We start from the raw sequence: 21,869 nt of genomic DNA on the forward strand, positions 1-21,869 counted from the left end.
TGGACAGTCTAAAACAGTGCTTGGCTGAAGAAATGCTTTAAACCTCATGGTAAAAACAGCTTCAAATGTCTAAAATGTCAGTGAATCTTCTTTTAAATCATTTTGGTTGTGATTCCTAGTGTTCTTAAGGTGATTTGACTGTTTATTGATCTTGGATATATAATGTTTATATTAACAGTTTTGTGGTACATTTAAAACAATCACACTGAGAGTATTACTGGCAACAGTTCAGTCTGACATTGAGTTGTAAAACCAGCATGTGATTTTATAACAGGTTGTCCAGTGGCATTTTTTTTTAAATAAAATAAAACCTCAAAGACTGACAATGCACTTTAACGCACAAATAATTGACAGAAGTACAGTTTATTGCCACCGCAAAAAAACTGGTGAAAAGTTACACAACTTAATGTTAGATTGACATGTTACCAAAATATGGTAATGAAAATGGCTGAAGGTTAAAAGAACCAGTAGAGCACCATGGGAAACAATCATTACAGTACCAAATCCTCCAGGTCACTCTAGGACTACTGATTTGTGGGAACATGTCAGCAAACAATCTTTTGCTTTGATAACAACACACGTCCAATGAAGGTTCTAATAAAAATGATGGTTTGTTTGGGACATTTCAAGACACACAGGCACTCACACATAAAAACTACTGTAAATCCAACCCCTCTCCCCCACCCCGTTTAAAAAAAAAAAAAAAATCCTCCTAAGCATGATTTGCTTAATAAAATAAACATTTCAATATAGATGACTGCAGTAAGGAAAAATTGTTACTTCAAATCCTAAACATCCATGATGCAACACAATGGGTAAAATTGACTCATTTGAACCCATATCTGTCAACACGAGGATAGTGTGAAGGGATTTCAGCTTGTCTGAAGAGAAACTACAGTTTTGCTATTAATTAATTAGCTAAAATTAATTTAAATTGCTAAAAACAAAACAGGAAAATGGCTAAGATGCTCTTAAGACTGTTAGTATAAAAGTATACTGGTTCCTAGCATTCCAAACTTATTGTAAATAGAAGATTTAAAGTTTAACATACCTAACAAAATCTCTAGCATTTTCTATAGTTAGCATAACTAGCAGCATTAGCTAGTTCTGGTTGTAATGTTAGCAAAACGAAAAGCATATTAAAGATTAAGGCAAGGCTGGCAACATAAACCCTAGCAAATATGCTAGCTTGCTAACGTCTTTCTGAAGAAATTAAAACAAAGTAGGAACGGAGTGCGTAAAACATAAATATAGAATATGCATTGAATTCAGTGCACAACAGTCAACTGTTTTCTGTGAACAAAATTTATGAAATTTATATAAATAGATCTATGTATTTGGATGTAGTAAAACCTGATGCCCCATAGCTTGATAGCCTCTTGTTTAAAACATACATTTCTAAACCATTTCTTTTTCCACATGTATAAACTTAACATTCAGGACCACAACTGAACATTAACTTCAATCAACAGGGAAAACAACGTCCACAGAAGCTTTCCATATATGTTTTCTGGATTCCTTCCATTCTTCCTTACTTTGGCTTCCCACTTACAGTTTGTTGTTATCATGGTTGGTTTGTTTCTTTATTGACCCATGTATTTATTTCCTGGATAGGCCCTGCTTTGAGTGAAGAGTAGTTAATTCCTCTCTTTAGTGAAGCGTTAGTGTTGATTTCTCCTAGTGCTTTACTTTAGTTTTTTCTCAATATTTTTAACATGGCCATTTCTTTTGTGCTTGCCATTTGGAATTCCATTATGACAGTGTCCGTTCACCTTCTCCACTGGAGATGAACTTCGCCCCAATCGTGATTGGATGCACTTGCCTATTCGGTATAGCAAGTAGCCAAGTAGAAGCATGCACACTCCTATCACCACAGCGACATCTAATAAAAAGTACTGGTAGGTTGGGATCTCATAGACTGCAGAGCGGAGGTGTTCGACGCCACGGTGACGGAGTATATAGCTTATCCAATAAACTGCCCGACTCACTGGATGACCAGGCTGATCTTTATGAATCTGAGACAACAACTGTGCTCGCTCACGATACCTTAAAAGAAAGAGAGATGAAGAAGTTTCAGAACATCTGAGATAGCAGGATGCTGATTTGACATAAAGGCCACAAGATAGCACTGTACCATAGCTCCATGAAACCCAGCTTAAAGATAGATCTGATCTTTAGTCATTATAAACTAGTTATTAATAAAAAAAAAAATATTTTCATTCACAAAAATATGAAGATCAGATCTATCTTTAAGCTGGGTTTCATGGAGCTATGGTACAGTGCCATCTTGTGGCCTTTATGTCAAAATAAATAAAAAAAGTTCATTTTTATTAACACAATTTTGTAAACATTTGAGTAATATGTTAATATTAAATGGTCTTCAATCCACCATTTTATGGAGAAAAAAAACAGCTTAGACATTCTGCTAAATATCTATTTTTGTGTTCCACGTCAGAAGAAAGTCATTCAGGTATGGAACAACATGAAATGAAATACCACAAAATTCAGCCTGTAGAATAAAAACTTTTTAGGCTACATTGCTCTTTGACTCACTTGAATTTGTTAAAATACCATGGGTCTGCAAATACTGACACCATGGTGGGGTTTACAACAGGTCTTGTTTATCATTAAACTCGAGTAACCCCAATTCCACAGTCATTAAACATTAACCAAGCTCTGTGTGTGAGGGTTTGGATTTGTGTTACCTGTTTTTTAATAGACCTTTTACGATGATTGTGTGTTTGTTTGTGTGCGTGTGCGTGTGTGTTACACTTTATTCAGTTTACTCAGACATTTTATACAGATTTGAAATACCTTTTGTCTGTTATAACATTAACCATGGCAGTATAAAGGTCTTCTTCACTCATTCTTTTCCACTCAAGCATTATGCCCATGCCTTTGGCCTGTACTCGTGTCATGGTGTCATAGTGATCTCCAAACAGCGGCACACCCACCACGGGAACGCCATGATACATGGCCTCATAGATGCTGTTCAAGCCCCCGTGGCTCAAGAAGGCCCGTGTGTTTGTGTGGCCTGTGAGTGAACAACAGATACAGTATTAGAGCAAAACTTCAATTACTGAAAAAATGCCATGAATCGCAGAACATTTACCATACCATAGTTGTTTCTGCACAGTAATCATAGTTTAACGGTGGTATTTTGTGGGAGACCATAGTAACAACAGGTTTAATGGCTGAATGGCATGGATGGCTCCTCTTTATTGTTGTAGCATTAATAACTATTATTTCTTTAATACAAAATTTATAATATTTGATATGAAATACAGCACCGTTAAAACTATTAAAACACATTTTCCCTTGTGTTCCGAGTGGTTACTGGACCAAAATGATTTATGTAGCAGGTATACAAAGTGTTCTAGTAGTATACTTGTAAGTGTAATGTTTCAATACTCCTTGGGACTAAATCGGCCAACTTTCTAGTATATAAAATATACTTTTAAATATACTTTAAGTATAACAGTAGCAAACTTTGAGTACACAACTAGTTTACCTCTATGTTTGTAGTTTGTACTGCAATTATAATAAAAGTGAACTTGATTTGCTGATAGTTTACTAATTAAATACTTTATACACTTATACTGCAAGTATACTCCTAAGTTTTCTTTAAGTGAAATTTATATCATACTTTAAGACTACTATGTCCCTATTTAGGTTTGAATTTGTATAAATTTTGTTACATGAACATCTGAGCATGCAAAACATACAAAGAAAGAACAGTGTATCTGCTTGTAAACAAAAACATTTCATTCTAGCTTCATGCATTCTTTTTTAAAATACTTTAATGGGGGTAAGTTACAAAAAAAAGTTGATAGATGCAGGCTATGCACACTTTAACTACACAGAAATCCTTGCAAAATTCCAATCAGACAACGGATGAGGAGATTTCGCTCAAGAGCAATTGATGACATGGCTGAGAAAGCAAATATTTAAGTGTAGGTATTATTATGGTTTTTATGACCTAGGTGTACATTTAACCAGTTGTTACCTACAGTTTATACAAACATTATGGCCATCGACCAGTGATTGATATCTCAAACATAATAATAGCGGTTAGACATTGGATTTTGGTTAAAAATGAAAATCGGGTTGACGTCTAATTCCAACGACTGTTTGACATTAAGCTCCAATGTTAGCCAGGTGCTGAATTTTGTCTGGAATACCCACGGTGAAATGCATGGCAGTACACGTATTACCAGCTTCACTTATTACTAATCAGTTTGACTTTATTTCTGTCAGACATCTACAGAAGTTCTTTTTGAGAATTAACAGAGGTTTAGATGTTGATGTTTTATTTGAAAATGTTTGGTCACCATTATTGTGATCAGTGTTTGCTTTAGTTGGGTAGTTTGACTCTTGACTTACTAAGTTTGTGGTTCCTGTAATAATATTTACCAAAACACATAATTTGTTATAAAAGTCATAAACAAAGATAAGGTGATATAGTTTTCATCATCATGAAGAAAAACGATTGAGGAAAATTATTTTTGTCGTCATTGACCAAAATGGTTATTTATTATTAATGAACAATATTCAAGAGACAATACTTTCTTCCCTCAGATCAGATATTCTGAATTTTTATTTTTAAATACAATTTGGGAGAAAAAGTTTGAGACACATAGAGATCAATAATCAGCGTATGAATCTCAACAATGGTGACATAGTATAAAACGCATGGCTGCCAGCATGCATGCTGCATGAAGCATGTCACCATTTTTGAGATTCATACGCTGATTGTTCATGTCTGTGTGTCAGCATAGGTTAAGTTTTTGGAGCTCAAGTTTGTTAAAAGATTTTAACTGATTGTTATAATACCGCTGGATCTCATGTGGCAGAAACACAGGGTTTGTAATATGAATGTACTAATGGAACAACATAATTGTTAGATTAAAAAACATCAGCGAATCAGGTTATTTCATGATGATTATAAAACCATTAACAGGTAACAGCCATCACTTGATCTCATGTCACTTTAGCTTTCTTTGAAGCTGCAAATGTGCTCGACAAACATACTGTCACAATAGCCAAAACATATAATAAGTGTTAAGAGCTCAACTTATGGAAGCACTAATCACTGTTATGGTGTTTAACTGTTATGCAGTTATGGAAATTAAACACAGAGTAAAACCCCTGTAAATTTTCAATAAGAGCTTTTGTAGACGTCTGACAGAAATAAAGTCAGTCTGGTTAGTAATAAGTCAAGCTGGCAATGCTTTTTGTGGAGTTGTTTAATCCTCCTCTACTGAGATCTTGAGATATTTAATGTGCTGCCATGCATTTCACCCATTGTTGCAGTGTGGTGCTTAATCCAACCAAAATTCAACATCTGTCTGATGTCGGAGTTTGACGTCAAACAAAGTTGGATTTAGACGTCAACCCGACTTTAATTTTCAACCAAAATATGACGTCTGACTGACGTTGGATTAGTTGGAGTCCAACGTCTTCCTGACGTCACATTGATGTACTGTGCCTGCTGGGTGGTGTTTCTTTTTCTTCTTCACTTGTGTATTTTTGAAAATTTTGTACAGAAGATGCATACTAGCACCCTCTACCATAAAACAATGAAAACACAGATTCTAGGAGAATAGCTCAAATATATTTAGACTTTTTGTAAGTATAAGTCAAGTATACTTAAACGTAATTTTAAGTATATTTCTGAGAAGTACATAAAGAGCATTTCTGAGAAGTACATAAAAAGTAAACTAAAAGTATACTTTCCTATTTTTAGTTTAAAAGAAGTATACTAATAGCACATTTGAATAAACTTATTTTTCGTAAGGGAATGAACAAAACGTTTAATTGACCTTTCAGAGTCATTAGTTGTACATTAGCTCATCTAGTACCCTTACATATCTTTAAAAATACATTTAAAGACACATAGGAAAATCAAAGGGAATTTTGCATTCGCTTTTGTAAATTTGTCCGAGGTTTCTCACGGATAGGGTGGGGTTTGTAGAGTATCACTTCCTCACTGGTACTGACACGAGACAGGACATTTTCATTTTATGCACAAAGCTACATACAGTGTATGTAAGCACATTTTGCACTCTGATTAAAAATGGTAAATCAACCGTTGTTTATTGTGACAGTGCTGACCATGTGTCATTGACCTTGAAGTTCAGTACAGCTGAACTTTAAACAAGTAAGTGTTTGTTGTTTTTTTTCCTCAGAAAAGAAATGCCTTGGGTCCACTAAATTTGTCTACTAAATTTGTGTATCAGACTTTTTTCTTGTGGTTCTCTTTGGTTGGATGATCAATCCAAACTGATTTAATCAAAGCACAGAATGCATCAACTAGGTCATCAGAGAACATGAAATGTTGCGGACAGCAGAAAGACATTGAGAGAAAGAGAGAAAAGAAAGAATGATGGAGACAGAAAGGCCCTCTGTGAACACAAACCCGTGGTGAAACAGAAACTCATTCACACAAACAAACACATGCACAGGCTTTGTGTCCTTTATACAACAGAGACATTATCCTAAGAGATGCAAAAAATAGCAGTGAGGAGAATGAGCTCTCTCTCTCCTGCACACACTGCAAAAAAAATAATCAGTTTTCCAATAAAAATATATAAAAAGCCTTCAAACAAGTTCATTCTAATAAGCCGATTCAGTGCTTTAAAATATTCCATAATTAATAATGTAATAATATTATCTAAAATATATATATAATGGTTTTGTTGTTGATTTTTTTTTTTTTTTGTAGTGGGGAACATTCTAACTTTTTATGCATTTCTGAATTCTCAGTGTCACTTAGTGAGAGCTACAGTGATACTTACCCAACAGGTCATTCTGTGGCATCCAGTCCACTAGTTTAGTATTGTTGCCCAGATTGGAGGGAGGAACTCCAGAGAACCTGCAGAGAGATTAAACTCATTGAGATACAAGCTTCCCATTCTACAAACTCTTTTAACGTTGTGGATTAGACAATCTTCAGCAGACAAGAATGAAGAATTTGCTAGTTATTTAAAGCGTCATAGATACTAGTGAGATCAGGAATTTGGATTTGGAAAGTAAAAGTGCATTAGAGACAAAGATATGAGAGAGACAGAGACCAAATAGTTTGCATGCATAGATTAAAATCAAAGCTTACACTGAGAAGGCAAATAAAAAGAAAAAAGATTTTAAAAAAACAATCGGACAAGAATCATATTGACTTCTTCTACCTTGTAAAGCTCATAAAGACGTTATTGCAGTAATGCATTCAATATATTATACATAAACATTATAGTTATACTACATATAAACATTACACATGAGGTTTGACGAAACATCAAGAGCTAAAACCACTGTACTTTTGAGAAAGGCATTGAAGGCAACATGAAACAGTATTCACAACCCATTTGACTATGTAAAGTGATGGCTTTTTTATTTTTCCAAATGAAACAGAATATTCAAACAGCAAAAACAATGTGGGATGGGATCTGAAAGTTAAATTACTGTGGTAAAAAACTACTGGCATCATTATTGAAAGGTTGCTTTACCTACAACAGTAGGCTAAAACAATGCCTGAAAAGCTACTAACGCAGTTGATTAGCATTTTTTGCTAAACATATGGACTAATTTACATAAGCAGATTATGAGAACAATCAATTTGTCTGATGCACTAATAAATCAGTATAAAAGCACCAGGAACACACACCCCTTCAAAAGTTTTGAGATTTATTTTAAAAGAAATTCAGACTTTTATTCATTAAGAACACATTAAATTAATTGAAAGTGAACTTAAAACGTTTATGTATTGCTACAAAGATGTCTAATTCAAACCAGTGCTGTTCTTTGCAACTTTCATCAAAGAATAAAAAAAAAAAATGCATCACAGTCTCCACAAAAATATTAAGCATTACAATTGTTTTTAACATTGATAATAATAAGAAATGTTACTTCAGCATGTGATTTTATATTGTCTTTAAGAGTCTTTGGACATCTACTAAATAAATTATTAAACTAACAATACAACAAGAGGACTCCAGCGGAGATTATATGAAGCCTTTGTCTTGAAGTCTGTCTTGAGATAGTAAAGAGCTGGGGTTCTCTGTCAATGGTGAGCAAACACACACAGCCTGAAAGCCAGTATGTGCCAAACCTAATGACAAACATTCTACAGTTTCTTAGAAACCTGACAGCAGTCAGTGACTCTAATTACCTTTACTGTAATTTATGCGCAGTGTGACAGGAAAGAGTTTAGACCATATGTTCATGACTTCATGTCTGAATACGTTACAAGAGTGCAGTAGTCAACATTTGAAGTGGATCAAAACCTTTCAAAGTTTTCCTAAAACCAAAACAATACCGATTCTAGACTCAGATTAATTTTTTTGATCCACTTCAAATGTTGACTTCTGTATTGTTGCAACTCATTAGAGTTTGTCTGTCTGTACAGTATGTTTATGTGTGTGTTCCCTGGGCATTTCCACTCCCATCTGTGTCCTCATTAGTGAAGTCTTATCATGGCACATTTGCATGAATGCAAGAACGCAACTGAGATTCTATGGCATGACTACAGGAGTCATAACAATGTGACTACCTATGACAACAACAGGTGCTGCTATTTATAACCATGCAGCTTCACTTATGAAAAGTGTATATATATATATATATATATATATATATATATATATATATATATATATATATATATATATATATATATATATATATATATAAGAAACTAAATTAATCCAATGGGAAATTCAAAGTTTACATGCCATGGTAAGAGTGTAGAAACGCAGTACTAGTGACATATTTATGAGCTGCGCTAACTTATAAAAGGATCAACTCTCAAATCCTAAATTATGTTATCAAATCTGCTTCATATACAATTTTCTATAAATAAATCATTCCCTTGAAATTGAAAATATTGCCATTATTTATTAACCCTCATGTGATTCCATGCTTTATTTCTTTCACTGCGTTTACTCTTTTCCAACAAATGAATCCCTTATGGGGAGTGAGGCTTTCCAGCTTAAAAGTTGGCAAAATGATTATCAATAAAGTGCTTCCATGTTTGTAGCATAGTTTAATTTGTCTATCCTCAAACAAAGCTTTAATATGGCTTCAGATGATTTGTATATATGCTCTACTTTTTTGTACAGTACCCATTCATTGTAATTTTATAGCAAAAGGAAACCATACAATTATTTATAGAGTTTCTATATTTGTGTTCCACAGAAATAAAATTAAACTGTTTATGGCATGAGGGTACAGTAAATAATGACAGAATTTTCATTTTTGGGCGAAGGGCCCCATGATTCCTATAAAAATGAAGGTTGGGGTTTCAAAAAAAAAAAAAAAAATTTTTTTAACCATTTTAGAGAGTATTTTCCACCGAGCCTATTGTAATGAATGTGTATTACAGAGAAAGATTTATGCTCTTACAACACAACAAAACAAAATACAAAATGATAATCAGAATAATCTTCACATATTCTTTTCCTTTTTAAGATTTTAAGAGGATACTGACATGACACCATCTCAAAGGATCAAATGTCCCTCCACTGCCAACAAGAATGAAGATTTATTGGGATCTAAAACAAACATACTGAGATTTATCTTAATTACTGACAATACTCTCAATAAACAAGTGAATCTGTACAATGCTTTAGTCCAAAATGAATTCATAAAGTGTTGCATATAGAAACCATTGGAAAGTCTAACGAAACCATCAGATAATTTTGAATGAGGCTTCACTGGTTCGAAAATGGAAAACAAAAGTTATTTGTAGCCAAACAATTATCATTAACCGGCCACCACAGGTCAGTTGCCAATGGATACTATTTGATAGAGAGAAAAAATAGAAAAAAACCTATAAGCTCGTGGTTTGATCTTTTGGAAAAATTGTTCACTGATCACATGAAAGAAGAAAAGAACAGCTGTACCTCCAGATGACTCTCTGCGGAAGACGACTCAAGGCTCCTGCAAGTTTCTGAGCAATGTCCTCTGACAGATACTTCACTCCTGCACCAAATGACACCACTACGAAACCATGTTCATCTGTATCCTTCACCCAGGCTTCAAACTCCTGTACACACGCAAATCAAATAGACAATTAAACAATTTAGGACAAGGGTTATCAGACCTCTCCATGAAGAACCCCTAGCAGTGCATGTTTTTTATTTCTCCCAATATCTGGCACACCCACTTCAGGTCTTGCAGTCTCCACTAATGGGCTGATGAGTTAAATCAGGTGTGATAGATGAGAGAGACATACAAAATGTGAAGGACTGGGGGTACTCCAGGACAGACTTGTGAACCACTGATCTAGGATTTGTGGTCCTAGATCAAGACAAAGCAATTCAACATTATATGGAAATTTCATGGTAGATGTGTTAGCATTTAAACTCAATGGTTTTGTTTGACTTGAAAATATAAATTTTAAATGACTACATTGGGATACAATAAAAGTTATTTTAGGGTTCAGATAAGCTAGAAATATCTCCGTAAAATAACATACAGTATTCAGTACCTAAGTACACAAGGTACCATAGTATTACCATCTGATATTAAGGTAAGCACTTTGAACAGAGTAGAACATAAGGTTTGTTAGAAACACAATATGACATTTTTTATGAGGTTCTGATGTTGTAAACATGCAATAAAACAGCTGAAGATTACAACTTATTATCAGTGATAACCAGCACATTGCACCATAGTTCGTCCAATGCTTAACATTGATAACTTTGAACTTTCTATTTCTTACAATGTGAAAACATTTGGTTCAAAATATAAAATGCTTTTAAGGTGTGGACATGTCTCAAGCTACTTTACGTTTGACAAAGACAGACTGCATGTTTAAAAATCCTTCAACATGAAAAAAATCATGAGTAGGATTTCTCAAAACCTGTTTTACCCCTTATGTCAACCACAGAGAACGGCAATGAAATGCCACCACAGTGGAAAATGAAATAAATAGGATGTACAAATGTATTTTTTTAAGTGGTGTAAATAAGACTTCAGACCAGATTCAAATCCACTTTAAAACAAGAGCCAGATTGGACTAAACCTCAGTTTGTGTCAGTTGATGTTTAAAAATGGTGTTAAACCTCGGTACAACCATGGACAGCAATCTGGAGCCTAAAAAAAGCACACGATCACGTTATCCTGCTTTAATAACTAATACTGGGGCAAATAAAAAGGATTACTAAAAGAATTTAGATTGCACACAGTGCACATGTAGTTAATGTTCACACATACACACACAAAAAAAGAAATATATATATATATATATATATATATAAACAATCTATAAAAAAGATACTAAAGCTCTTGGCTGGATTTAGTATTAAAATATGACATTAACTTTAATAAGCCACTTGAAGCAGAACATTAACACAAAGTTAAGACTAAAAGGAGGTACTGTATGGCTAATATTAAACTCCAAGATGGGAACATGAAATAGACGGCTCTGGGACAGTTGTATTAGACAAAAAATATTTTGTCAGTTGATTTCAGATAATTCTACACTGAAGCGAGAGCAAGCCATGTGAGGGTATGAAAATGCGGTCAGTCATCACATTCAACAGGGATACTTCATTTGCAAAATAATGTTGTTAAACCAAGCAATATCACAAAATATGTACACAATTACCAGAAAAGGACACAATGTTTCTATCACACTGAGTAAAAAAAGTTAATCCATCTAGAAAGTATTCCTACAACAAAAACTATTAGCCTATTTTAAAAAGGACAGATTTAAAGGTCAAATTATAAACGTAAATTATTGTGACCAATAGGTGCTTTACCAAAAACATGAGCTTGCCATTTTAACCTTTTAATTAGTTTTAAATTGTTGGTTCAAATTTCTGAGATTTGGCTGTTGATTATTATATTACATATTCCAAAAAATGCAAGATAAAAATCTTAAAACAAGTAAAGCTTTGTGTTAGCATTTAGCATTCATTAAGGCATGACTGTGGCCTATTACAATATTAGCAATGATAAGCAACTCTTGGTCATTATGGTAAGTAATGCATTATGTTAAGTAGAAAGGGCATTGTTAGCACTGTAGTGCAATTGTTAACATAAAACATTAATGGTATTAATGAGACTTGGTGTAAGCATTTTGTATTAGCAGTTAGCATAGCTTAAAAAATACTGGTTGAGGGATTCCTGGCACTGACTGTCCGCTCCTCACACTGGTGTCTTTCATACACACCCAACAATAGGCACATTTAGACACATAAACACACGCTCACACACCCTGCACCGACAAACACGCTATTTGCATTATGGCTCCGCAGCATACAATGAGGCCATTTGGGCGCTTGGTATTCCAAAAGTGCAAGCTAAGGTTCAAAACCCCCACTCCTATTCAGTGGACAGCTCTTCACTATCACAAGCATTGATAAGAACAGCCTTTGTGAGCATAACACCCTGGTGGCAAAATCAAAACTTCATATTATTACCAGTTAAATGAGCTAAAACAGAGATAATAATGACTTAAATACACTGGATATTTTCTAGATAAATGTTTTTATAGCTACTTGTTTATTTTCACCACATTCGGCCTATTGATTTTTAAACTGGTAAGTGGACCTTGGTCACTTGTTTGAGGGAGTGGGTTGTGGCATTTTTGCCATTTTGTGTGAGGCTGGAGATATTTGGCAATCCTGAAAATCTTGAAATAAAAATGAGGTTCCTGCAATCAGTCGATCCCCATTATCAGAAAATTATGTAATTTTACTGCCATTCATGCACTCAAGCATCAAAAGTACTGCATGTGCACACCATGCATTTATTGAAAGATCAAGGGAACTTAGAAATAAAAATTGCAACTGAAGTACCAACAGCGAATTGTGGAGAAGGCAAACACATGTTGTTGGTTAATCTTATCCAAATATTCATTAGTTCATTAGTTTTCCATCCAGAATGTGAACTAGTAGGCAATAACAGATATAGGCTAAATTATTTTCATGCTATGGTCAAAAACTGATAAATGGGTGATAATACAATTATGTGCTAATTTGACTTAAAAATAAATAAATAAAAAAGACACTAAAACTGTTTTAAATGAATGAAATATCCGTTCCGTTCAAGTGTCCATAAAAAAGAAAATTTGGATTCCATTATTCCACTGCCTCTAGTATAAAGCCTGATGGTTAGCTTTACTGCACCTTCTATGGTGTCCAGGAAACATCATCACAATACGAGCAAATTGCACAATAGCCGACTTTGTGTTTATTAGTGATCAGTTGCCGTGATTTTGCCAAGTAAGACATGTTCCTGGAACAACATCTTCTGATGATCATGGATCAACATTATTGTACAAAAATATAGACTTAACCCTATCCCTACCCCTAAACCTAACCTCACTCATAATATATTCCCAAAATCAGTGGGAAATAATAGCTCATTAATAAGGGTGTAGAAGCACCTAACTCTGATTGCAAGCCCAAAATAGATATTTTCTGAAAAGTTATATCTCTGTTCTGATTGGTTGATTGGAATGTTTTTCCAGGATCAACAAGGAAGTTGATCTAGGAACTTGTTGTACTTAGTGAAATCACGCTCGCCATTTAGCGTTCATAAAAAATAAACAGTTCTATATTTATATTTTTTTCAAGCCACTGTAGCTAATATGAAGCACATGTGTTAACACACTCTATGCAGTGGCTAAGAAAGAGCACCACAAATTGCTCAGTGTGTAATGTCCCATAGGAGAAGTCCAAATGTAAAATTTGGATTTTGTCATACCATTAGACAGTGTATGATTTTAGAGATTTTAGAGAAACCATGAAGAGGGCTGAGAAAGGCCAACTCGGACAGGCTTATTCAACTGTAGTTATATTAACAGCATTAATCCCCTTTGTTGGATTCATCACACCTTTTTCAAGTGGCAAAAAAATGACTCAGCTGATTCAAATCAAAGGGGTAGTTCATGCATTAAGTAACTAATGAATAAGCAGTTGAATTTAGCTTTGAATTTAGTAGTTAAGTACACTTGTGCACAGGAGCATTTCCATTGGTTTATTTCCATTGCTTGACTCCACTGTGTTCACCCAGATCCAGTTCATATCCAGTCCAGATGGTGGATCAGCTCCTAGAGACGACCTCTACAGCCCTGAATTTCAGCAGAGACCAGGACAACTAGATGAGCCCCAGAGACAGATCCTCAGTGTAGACCTTGTCTCCTAGACAGCCATCGGGACAAGACCACAGAATCAAAGGAGCCCTCATACACTCTAACTTTGCTACAGCATAGATTAACCTCCTGGCTCATCCGGCTGGAGAAGAACTGGCCCCCCAACCGAGCCTGGTTTCTCCCAAGGTTTTTTCTCCATTCTGTCACAGATGGAGTTTTGGTTCCTTGCTGCTGTCGCCTCTGGCTTGCTTAGATGGGGACACTTAATTCCCAGCGTTATCGTCAACTTGAAAGATACTAAATGAATAAACTGAAATGAGCTGGACGATGACATCATTGAATTCAATGATTAACTGCTTTTAACTGAAAATTGTGTTTACAATTAAAAGAGTGTTTACTTTTGTCCTTTTGCATTGACACACTATTTTACTATTTGATACTGTTTTTGATAATTGATGCTTTGACACTGTCTGTATCGTCAAAAGCACTATATAAATAAAGGTGACTTGACTTGACTCAAGTTATGCTTGCTTTTCAGCTTAATTGCTCCTATCATTATAGTAAAGTTCCAATATCCTGTACATACCTCAATGTGGTGCCATAAAAAAAAATAGTAAAACAATGTTTAGAGATCGTTTAAACATAACAGTACTTATTTCTTACCTGTGACAAGGGGCTGGGGGGTTTGGTGAGGATGCCACCTACATAGACAACATGTGGCAGAGTGGGTCGTGGGAACTCAAGCGCCATGTCAGTACACAGCATCCAAAGTCGACTGTTCTGAACCAGATCATGCATGGACACAGATGGCTGGATGTTGTATTTCCTCATGATGCGATCATATTTGGGTAGAACCAGGAACTGGACCCCAAATCTGGAAACCAGGTACACTGCTGTGTTAGCTACCCGTTGGAACAATGACATACGGTCTGTTAATAGAGAGTTAAATTCTGGGACATAAGATAGGGGTGCTGGTGCCCCAACTTCCGCAGGGTACCACAGTCCTGTGCTGAACACTGCGTATTGAATACCCAGAATGTGAGCTATGACAAATCCACACATTTCATTGGGATCAACGAGCAGGAGGTCAAACTGTTCACGTTTTAGCTGCTCCATGACAGAAGCACTCCCAACAACAGCATCGCAGTTTTGAGAATAATGGTCCAGGATATCAAAAAGCTCCAGTGCTGTGAGACGCCCTGAGAAGATGTTGTGAACTTTTGACTGGAGAAAGTCATCGGCTGAGGTGCTGTTAAAGATTCCAGGGTAGCGCTGGAGACGATAATGGTTGGAAGGTGGGACTTCACGACCTTCGGAGATCAGGAAGACTGTGTCATGGCCCTCAGCGTGAAGAGCAGAGGCCAGGGTCTTAAATATATACAGGTGGCTCTCAAACATAATTGGAGGAACTACCACAATCTTAGCTGCCCATGAGAAACTCGATGCTAAACACCACAGCAATGTGGCAAGCAGGAAAAAAACCTTCATGGCTGTAGAAAAAAAGACAACAAATGATTAGTGATACTTCAATCATTCACTGACTCTTGTACTGAGCAACTACATAAATAAAGTAACACTTAGGTTTAGGGAACAATTCTCACTTTTGCTTATTAGCATGCCTATTATTAACATACAGGCTATTAATTAGTACTTATAATGCACAAATTCTGCATGACCATATTATACATGCCTAATTTTACCTAATACTTAACAACTACGTTATTATTAATAAGTAACAAATTATTTTTTTGTGGCAAAAGTCGAAAGTTCTTAATAGCAAAAATTGGACCTTTAAATAAAATATTACCATTGTCAGCATTTTAGTATCCATGCAAGCACAACTGAGGCATCTTACAATACAAGCAATGCTAAACTACCATATTCCAAAACCTGAAAGTCCATTGTGGTCTTTAGTTAGCATTGTAGTGCAAGTGTTATCACAAAATAATAAATTAGATTAATGGTAGTGTTCACCTTTTAACAGCCTTAGAATGACTAAGATTGTTTTCAAATTAGCAACTTCGGACTCATTAACTAGGCTACTGTTGCATGAGCTTAAGCTGGAAAAAATAGTTATTAATAACTGTTATTGTTAATGATTGTAAAATGTGTTTTTTATGAGCCCTGGTCATTCACCTGAATCTCAGCTTCATAAAAAAAAGCTTTTGCATAGCCATAAAAGTGCAATGATGCTCAAAACCTAATCATTCAATTTGGCATTGGGTACAAATACAATCAGTTACTAATTCAATCTGCTGGTTCAAGACTGTAAAAAATGTTCGTCCAGTTTTCCCACACTCTTTTCAATCAATTGAACACAAGGAAGAATTATATTTAAGACTTTTTCATTTGTTTGTACCAATTTAACAAAATAAAATAATGAAGAACAATATTTACCTATATACCTACACACCAGAACATGTACATTTTCAAATAATGACACAAATTAATCTTGTTTAAGTGCCTCAAACTTACCAAATCTAACATTGTTTTTAGCTACTAAATCTAAAATTGTAATAATTAAATCTCTGCTTCAACATTTCAAGCTTGTAAGTCATAAGACTACTCTAATTACATATAAATTAAATAATTATAGTTGTTGGTGCCTTAAAAATACAATAAACCAATTAAAATGACCAGTTAAGCACTGTTTTTAAAAACATCTGCATGCCTTAGCAGTCCTAGACATTAATAGCATGTTTTAAACAATCCCCAAGGCTTTGGTGTTCTTGACTTTCATCTTTAAGCATCTCTTTAGTCTCACACCTTAATTAAAGAACATAACCTACAACAGGCCGTGTCTGGGGATCCAATAAACAGGTGTATGTCATTGTAAAGAACAAAAAAGCTAAGGAAATGTTGTCTCTAAGGAAGACAGGGCCCTGAGTGGTCTGCATTTATAGATTGACAAACAACTCATTCGGGCATTCATTCAAATGATGTTTGCCACATTTATAATCTCTCAGACTGCTTAAACAAAAATGCTGCATTTGACCCTCCATAGGAAACAAAAGCAATGTCCCTGTCAGGAACTGATGAATGAAGCCATTAATGTAATTGGAAGCTAGGAATGTTACTGCTTTATTTAATATTTACAGAACGCTCCACAAATAAGAATGACTGTCAAGAGTGATTAAATAAATCTATAAAACCCATACCTGTAAATAACAAACAGGTGTTTAGTGGTGTTCAGACACAGTGAAGCTTCAGTGAGGAGAACAAGGAGACCTGAGAAAGGTATGTTTCCCAGGCCATATAAGCCAGCTGTTGAGGTAAATTTCCCATGTTCCTTGCTTTTAAATGACGGCTGTTGTTTCTAATGTGACCCTTCCACCATTTGGCTCTCTCAGTTTCAGGTGGGCTATCACTATTACAACTTTTTTATACCAGACAGTTGATGGTTGCCATGGCAACCCTGCCAGAGTCAAGCTGTACCCTAGCAACGTCATAGCTTGTGTTACTAATGGGTGGTTCAGGTTTCCTGCCCATCAGGAGGAGTAACATTCGCTATTAAACACATGGAAAACACTGAGATGAATGATAAAGCTGATAATGTGATCACTTCATTGTTTAGGCTGCCACACAAAAAAAAAACCCAGATAAAAAATTATTCTCTTGAAAAAGCTACCGAATATTTTCCAGACTATTGTAAACTTAGTTTATAATGCATTGCTCTGCATTTAAAATCAGCCATTGTTCTCCTTTTAGACGATACAAAATTGCTTTTTGACAGTTATAATTATATGATCATTAAACTACCACAATAAAAACATAATATACTTTGTTTGTAAAATACAAATAAATATTGTTGTTATTATAGTTTGTGTGATCTAAATGGTCCAAAAAAGTGTATATAAGGAAAAAAAAGTGAATATATTGGGACAAATAAAAACATTGTTAAAATTCAGTTTATCAGTCTAATTAGTTTATTAGAAAATTTATATTATCTAAAAATGGCATTACATTTTTTCTTAATAACAAGAGATCAAAGACCTGTAGTTGGTTGTTGTAGCCAAAAGTTAGGATTAATATAAATAATTTTATTAAGGGCATTTGTGATTTAGCACGATTCTCATCTTACAGTAACATTTATAGAGAAAAACTACACTGTACATTAAAAAAGTGCATGTGTCAGTCTATATAGACTAAACAGGAACTTTCTAGGAGTGAGGGAGATGTTATCTATACAAGAATAAATCAATTGATGTTATCAGCAGGGCATTTTACATGCCTTCAAGACTTTGTCACATTAACTTGTGTGTGCTACGGTTAAGTGACACATTATTATGATTGTGATAACTGATAAGAGATAATCAATGCCCAGACAATCTTAGAACAAACCCAAACAACTCACATGGTGTGATCAGGGTGAATGTGTGTTAGATGTATCTGGGTTTCTCTAACCAAAATTGGGGATTTCCCTGCTCATGAAAAGAATGTTTTATTTTTGATACTTTAAGACTGAATAAAAGGTACATGATTCATAAAATCAGCAGGGGTGAACTGACCATCACAGGCCTTTTTCTGCTCAATTAGGCAACAAATGAACTTTATCTAAATCGCTAATGTTTCACTATGGCTGCACAAATGAAATACTACAGACATCCAGTGGAAAACTAATTCTAGGAAATTACGTTTTAAAAAGACTCTTTCTTTGTTCAGAGCTTAATGAACAAACCCCCACTAAGACCCCCACTGAAGACACTACAGAATGATGCTAGTTAGAATAAGCGATTGGTTAATGGATGCTTTGCATGTGATCAGCGAGTTCGAATGGACTTTCAATATGCAAAGAAATGCAAAACCCACTAGGCCACATCCTTTTCAATGAAAGATGTCCTCTGTTCACAAGACAAGAAAACATCTGATCATATCTTAAAGTACTAATCCTAATGTCATGGAAAACAGATACCTCACACAAAGAGTTAAGGATAATCTCTGTCCAAAAAATATATTTATATACAAAATAATAAACCCAGCCTTTGGACTTCTGCAATCACACCTTTTCTGGTTAATCCTAGTTCTATTTCGTAGAATCTCACAATAAATACACACAGGTATCATGACAGCAAACTGTAGGAGTCCAAACAACAGGCGCTCAGACTTTAAACTGGCCTAACAGGATCTTCCCTTCCCCCGCACACATAACACATTTACTAAATGCCATCTAAATCCATATTGCTTGACAAGATTGATAAAAATGAATGAGAGCTGATAACTGGTGTAGAGTTGTTAATATCAGTTTTTAATATTATTTTATTTAGTTTGCATTACATTAAACAGGACACTTACCAGCACTGAAGTGGAGACTCACATATGATATTGATTTTGAAGAAAAACTCAAAATTAAAATTAGCAACATTATCATTGCATTCACCTAGATTGACCATGTTTATGTTTTGGCCTGGATTCAATGTTGACATAAGTAGATTGACATAATCTGTTATTTGTATTTGTTTCATTTTAAATATAGTATTAATATTATTAATTTTTTTTAATGTTTTGTCTGAATAATCAGTGTAGCACAACCATGCATGCAGGTAGCCATTTTGTTGTCATGTGACAAGAAATCCATAAGAGAGAGACCCCTTTAAACTACCATCAAGGTTTTTTTATTTTATTATTATTATTATTATTATTATTATTATTATGCTTTTTAATCAAATGGCACATTTTGTTCAAGTCAAATGGAGCAACATTAAGCTAATCCCATTTAAAGTAAAAAAAAAAAAAAAAATCTAAACTTATATTTAGGAAAAAAAAAATATGTGTACACTTTTGTGTATCCAGGGTACATCTGTTTAAGCGATTTTTACTGGTTACATGACTTACAGTAACATTTTGTAGGTCTATAAATTGTATAATTAAACAGTACCCTATATAGTTATATACCAAACAGGCACTTTACACATATTTCAATTAAGAATATTTTTTTTTTTTTTAGGTAAATACACCCCACACTTGTCCCAGGCCAAGTGAGTCAAACCATAAACATTTAACCCCTTATCCAAAAATGTTATTCTTTACAATAAAATTATGATAACAGATAAAAACATAACGGAGAATAGGAAGAGATATTTCAATCAGAACTGACATTATCTCTTTATTTTAGTTTATTTTAGATGGATGTTGAATGGGAACTGAATGTCAGTCCTAATGCAAGGTGCCCCTGCTAAACTAGCGTATCACTCGCCTGTTAAATATTAATGAATGGGGCAGGTAAAAGTGATGAACAGGTAAATCTTTAGATCACATCAGAACGCTCACTTGTTCCTCAGTCTTAAGGAAACAATTTAATTTTAAAACACCAAGTGACAGGTACTATAACAGATCGTGATACAGTATTTTAGCCTTTATATAAAAACCATATAATGAAAGTGAGCTCAGTTTCAAATGGACACCGACATTTCAAAACGTCACATGCAGTGCAAAAACTTTAAATGTCAGCCATCTCCGCAAAATAAAAGAGAAACCAAAGGACACACCTATGTCACCTGTATTAAAGACTGTTGCGCGTAACACCTGTTTCTAAACCGAAACGCCGCCCTTTGCCGCTTACCTGTACAGGTGAACCCGGTAGCTCGTCTGTGAAATTAACGTCCCCTCGCTCTCCTGAGCTTCTGACACTTTTACATAAATCCACAAATGGTGTTGGCCGGTATAAACTGTCCGTTTGCCACAACAGGCGAGGTGGTTTTCCCAATAGATGGGGCGTTGTGTATCACTCCAGTGAGGGCGGGATATGCGAAACCTCACTTCACAGTCACTGCAGGGAGTGGTCCAGCCATAGCAGTGTAAGCGCTAGAACAATAGACAGACTTCGGCCTTCCCTGAGTCAAATCCCCTGGGAAGTGTCAGGTGCGTTGTTTGCTCTGTCGACACAGGTATTTGCATTTGAGGTGCGTCATCACGGCGCTTCTATTTAGGCAGAGTTGGGCTATAAATATGACGGTAAAGACTCAAAGACAGAGTTGCCAAGTCCGCGTATTGTACGCGATTTTGGGTTTAGATCTTTTTTTGTATAGTTGCGTGAAAAAATCCAGGTTTAAGTTTTTTGGGGGTTTATTTTTTTAAAATATGGTTGCTTGTTAGAAAAATCTGACAAGCAAGTTAGTTTCATTATATTCACCGTGTTCCTCCAATGCATTGATTGACACTGCTCACAGTTAATATAGCCAACACGTGCAATAATGTAAAAGTGCTGCAGCGTAATTTGCCAAATGTTCCGCAGCCTCCTCTCCCTCTCTGGAGAAAAATCACGTTCAAAAAGAATTCGCGTGACGCTGTAAGCCAAGTGATGATAGAAGTAGGAGTGGGGTGACTTTTTGTAGCTAATGTATTATCACAGTTTTCCGATAGGCCTACTATTAATAAGAGTTAATACATTTGGTTCGAATCGCTTATTTTAGTAGGCTATAAATAGGTGGCTATGTTACAGTTCCCATTTGAAGCTTGTGTTTTTCTCCCTTTCCATTTCTCCAAATCTATTCTGCTCACAGGTGATTGGAGATGAGTTTTGTTCCCACTTTGTTGCAGTTGGCTGATTTTCGTAAAATAACTTCTGTTTTTGCTTTTCAGATAAAAGAGTGATTTCAGTTTAATATGGTGCAGGCTCCATTATTGGTAATAAATAATTTATAATAAATAATATTGATGGTAAATATATATATATATATATATATATATATATATATATATATATATATATATATATATATATATATATATATATATGAAGGAGCGGTTGCTTATTTATCTTGCGAGAATTGGC

General features: G+C 34.9%; 1 protein-coding gene across 1 annotated transcript; it reads right to left on the minus strand.

The window, feature by feature from the left end:
* Positions 1 to 344: 344 nt before the first annotated feature.
* LOC127949701 (2-hydroxyacylsphingosine 1-beta-galactosyltransferase-like) lies at positions 345 to 21,107 on the minus strand. The gene is made up of 6 exons (XM_052547175.1): positions 20,658 to 21,107; positions 14,762 to 15,588; positions 9,897 to 10,039; positions 6,798 to 6,874; positions 2,815 to 3,034; positions 345 to 2,046 (listed from the first exon to the last, which is right to left on the minus strand). Exons 2-6 carry the CDS (start codon positions 15,584 to 15,586, stop codon positions 1,686 to 1,688), a joined length of 1,626 nt encoding a protein of 541 aa, XP_052403135.1. The 5' UTR covers positions 15,587 to 15,588; positions 20,658 to 21,107; the 3' UTR covers positions 345 to 1,685.
* Positions 21,108 to 21,869: the final 762 nt, after the last annotated feature.

Source organism: Carassius gibelio, chromosome B1 (genome assembly GCF_023724105.1).
Source record: "Carassius gibelio isolate Cgi1373 ecotype wild population from Czech Republic chromosome B1, carGib1.2-hapl.c, whole genome shotgun sequence".
NCBI classification, from domain to species: Eukaryota; Metazoa; Chordata; class Actinopteri; order Cypriniformes; family Cyprinidae; genus Carassius; species Carassius gibelio.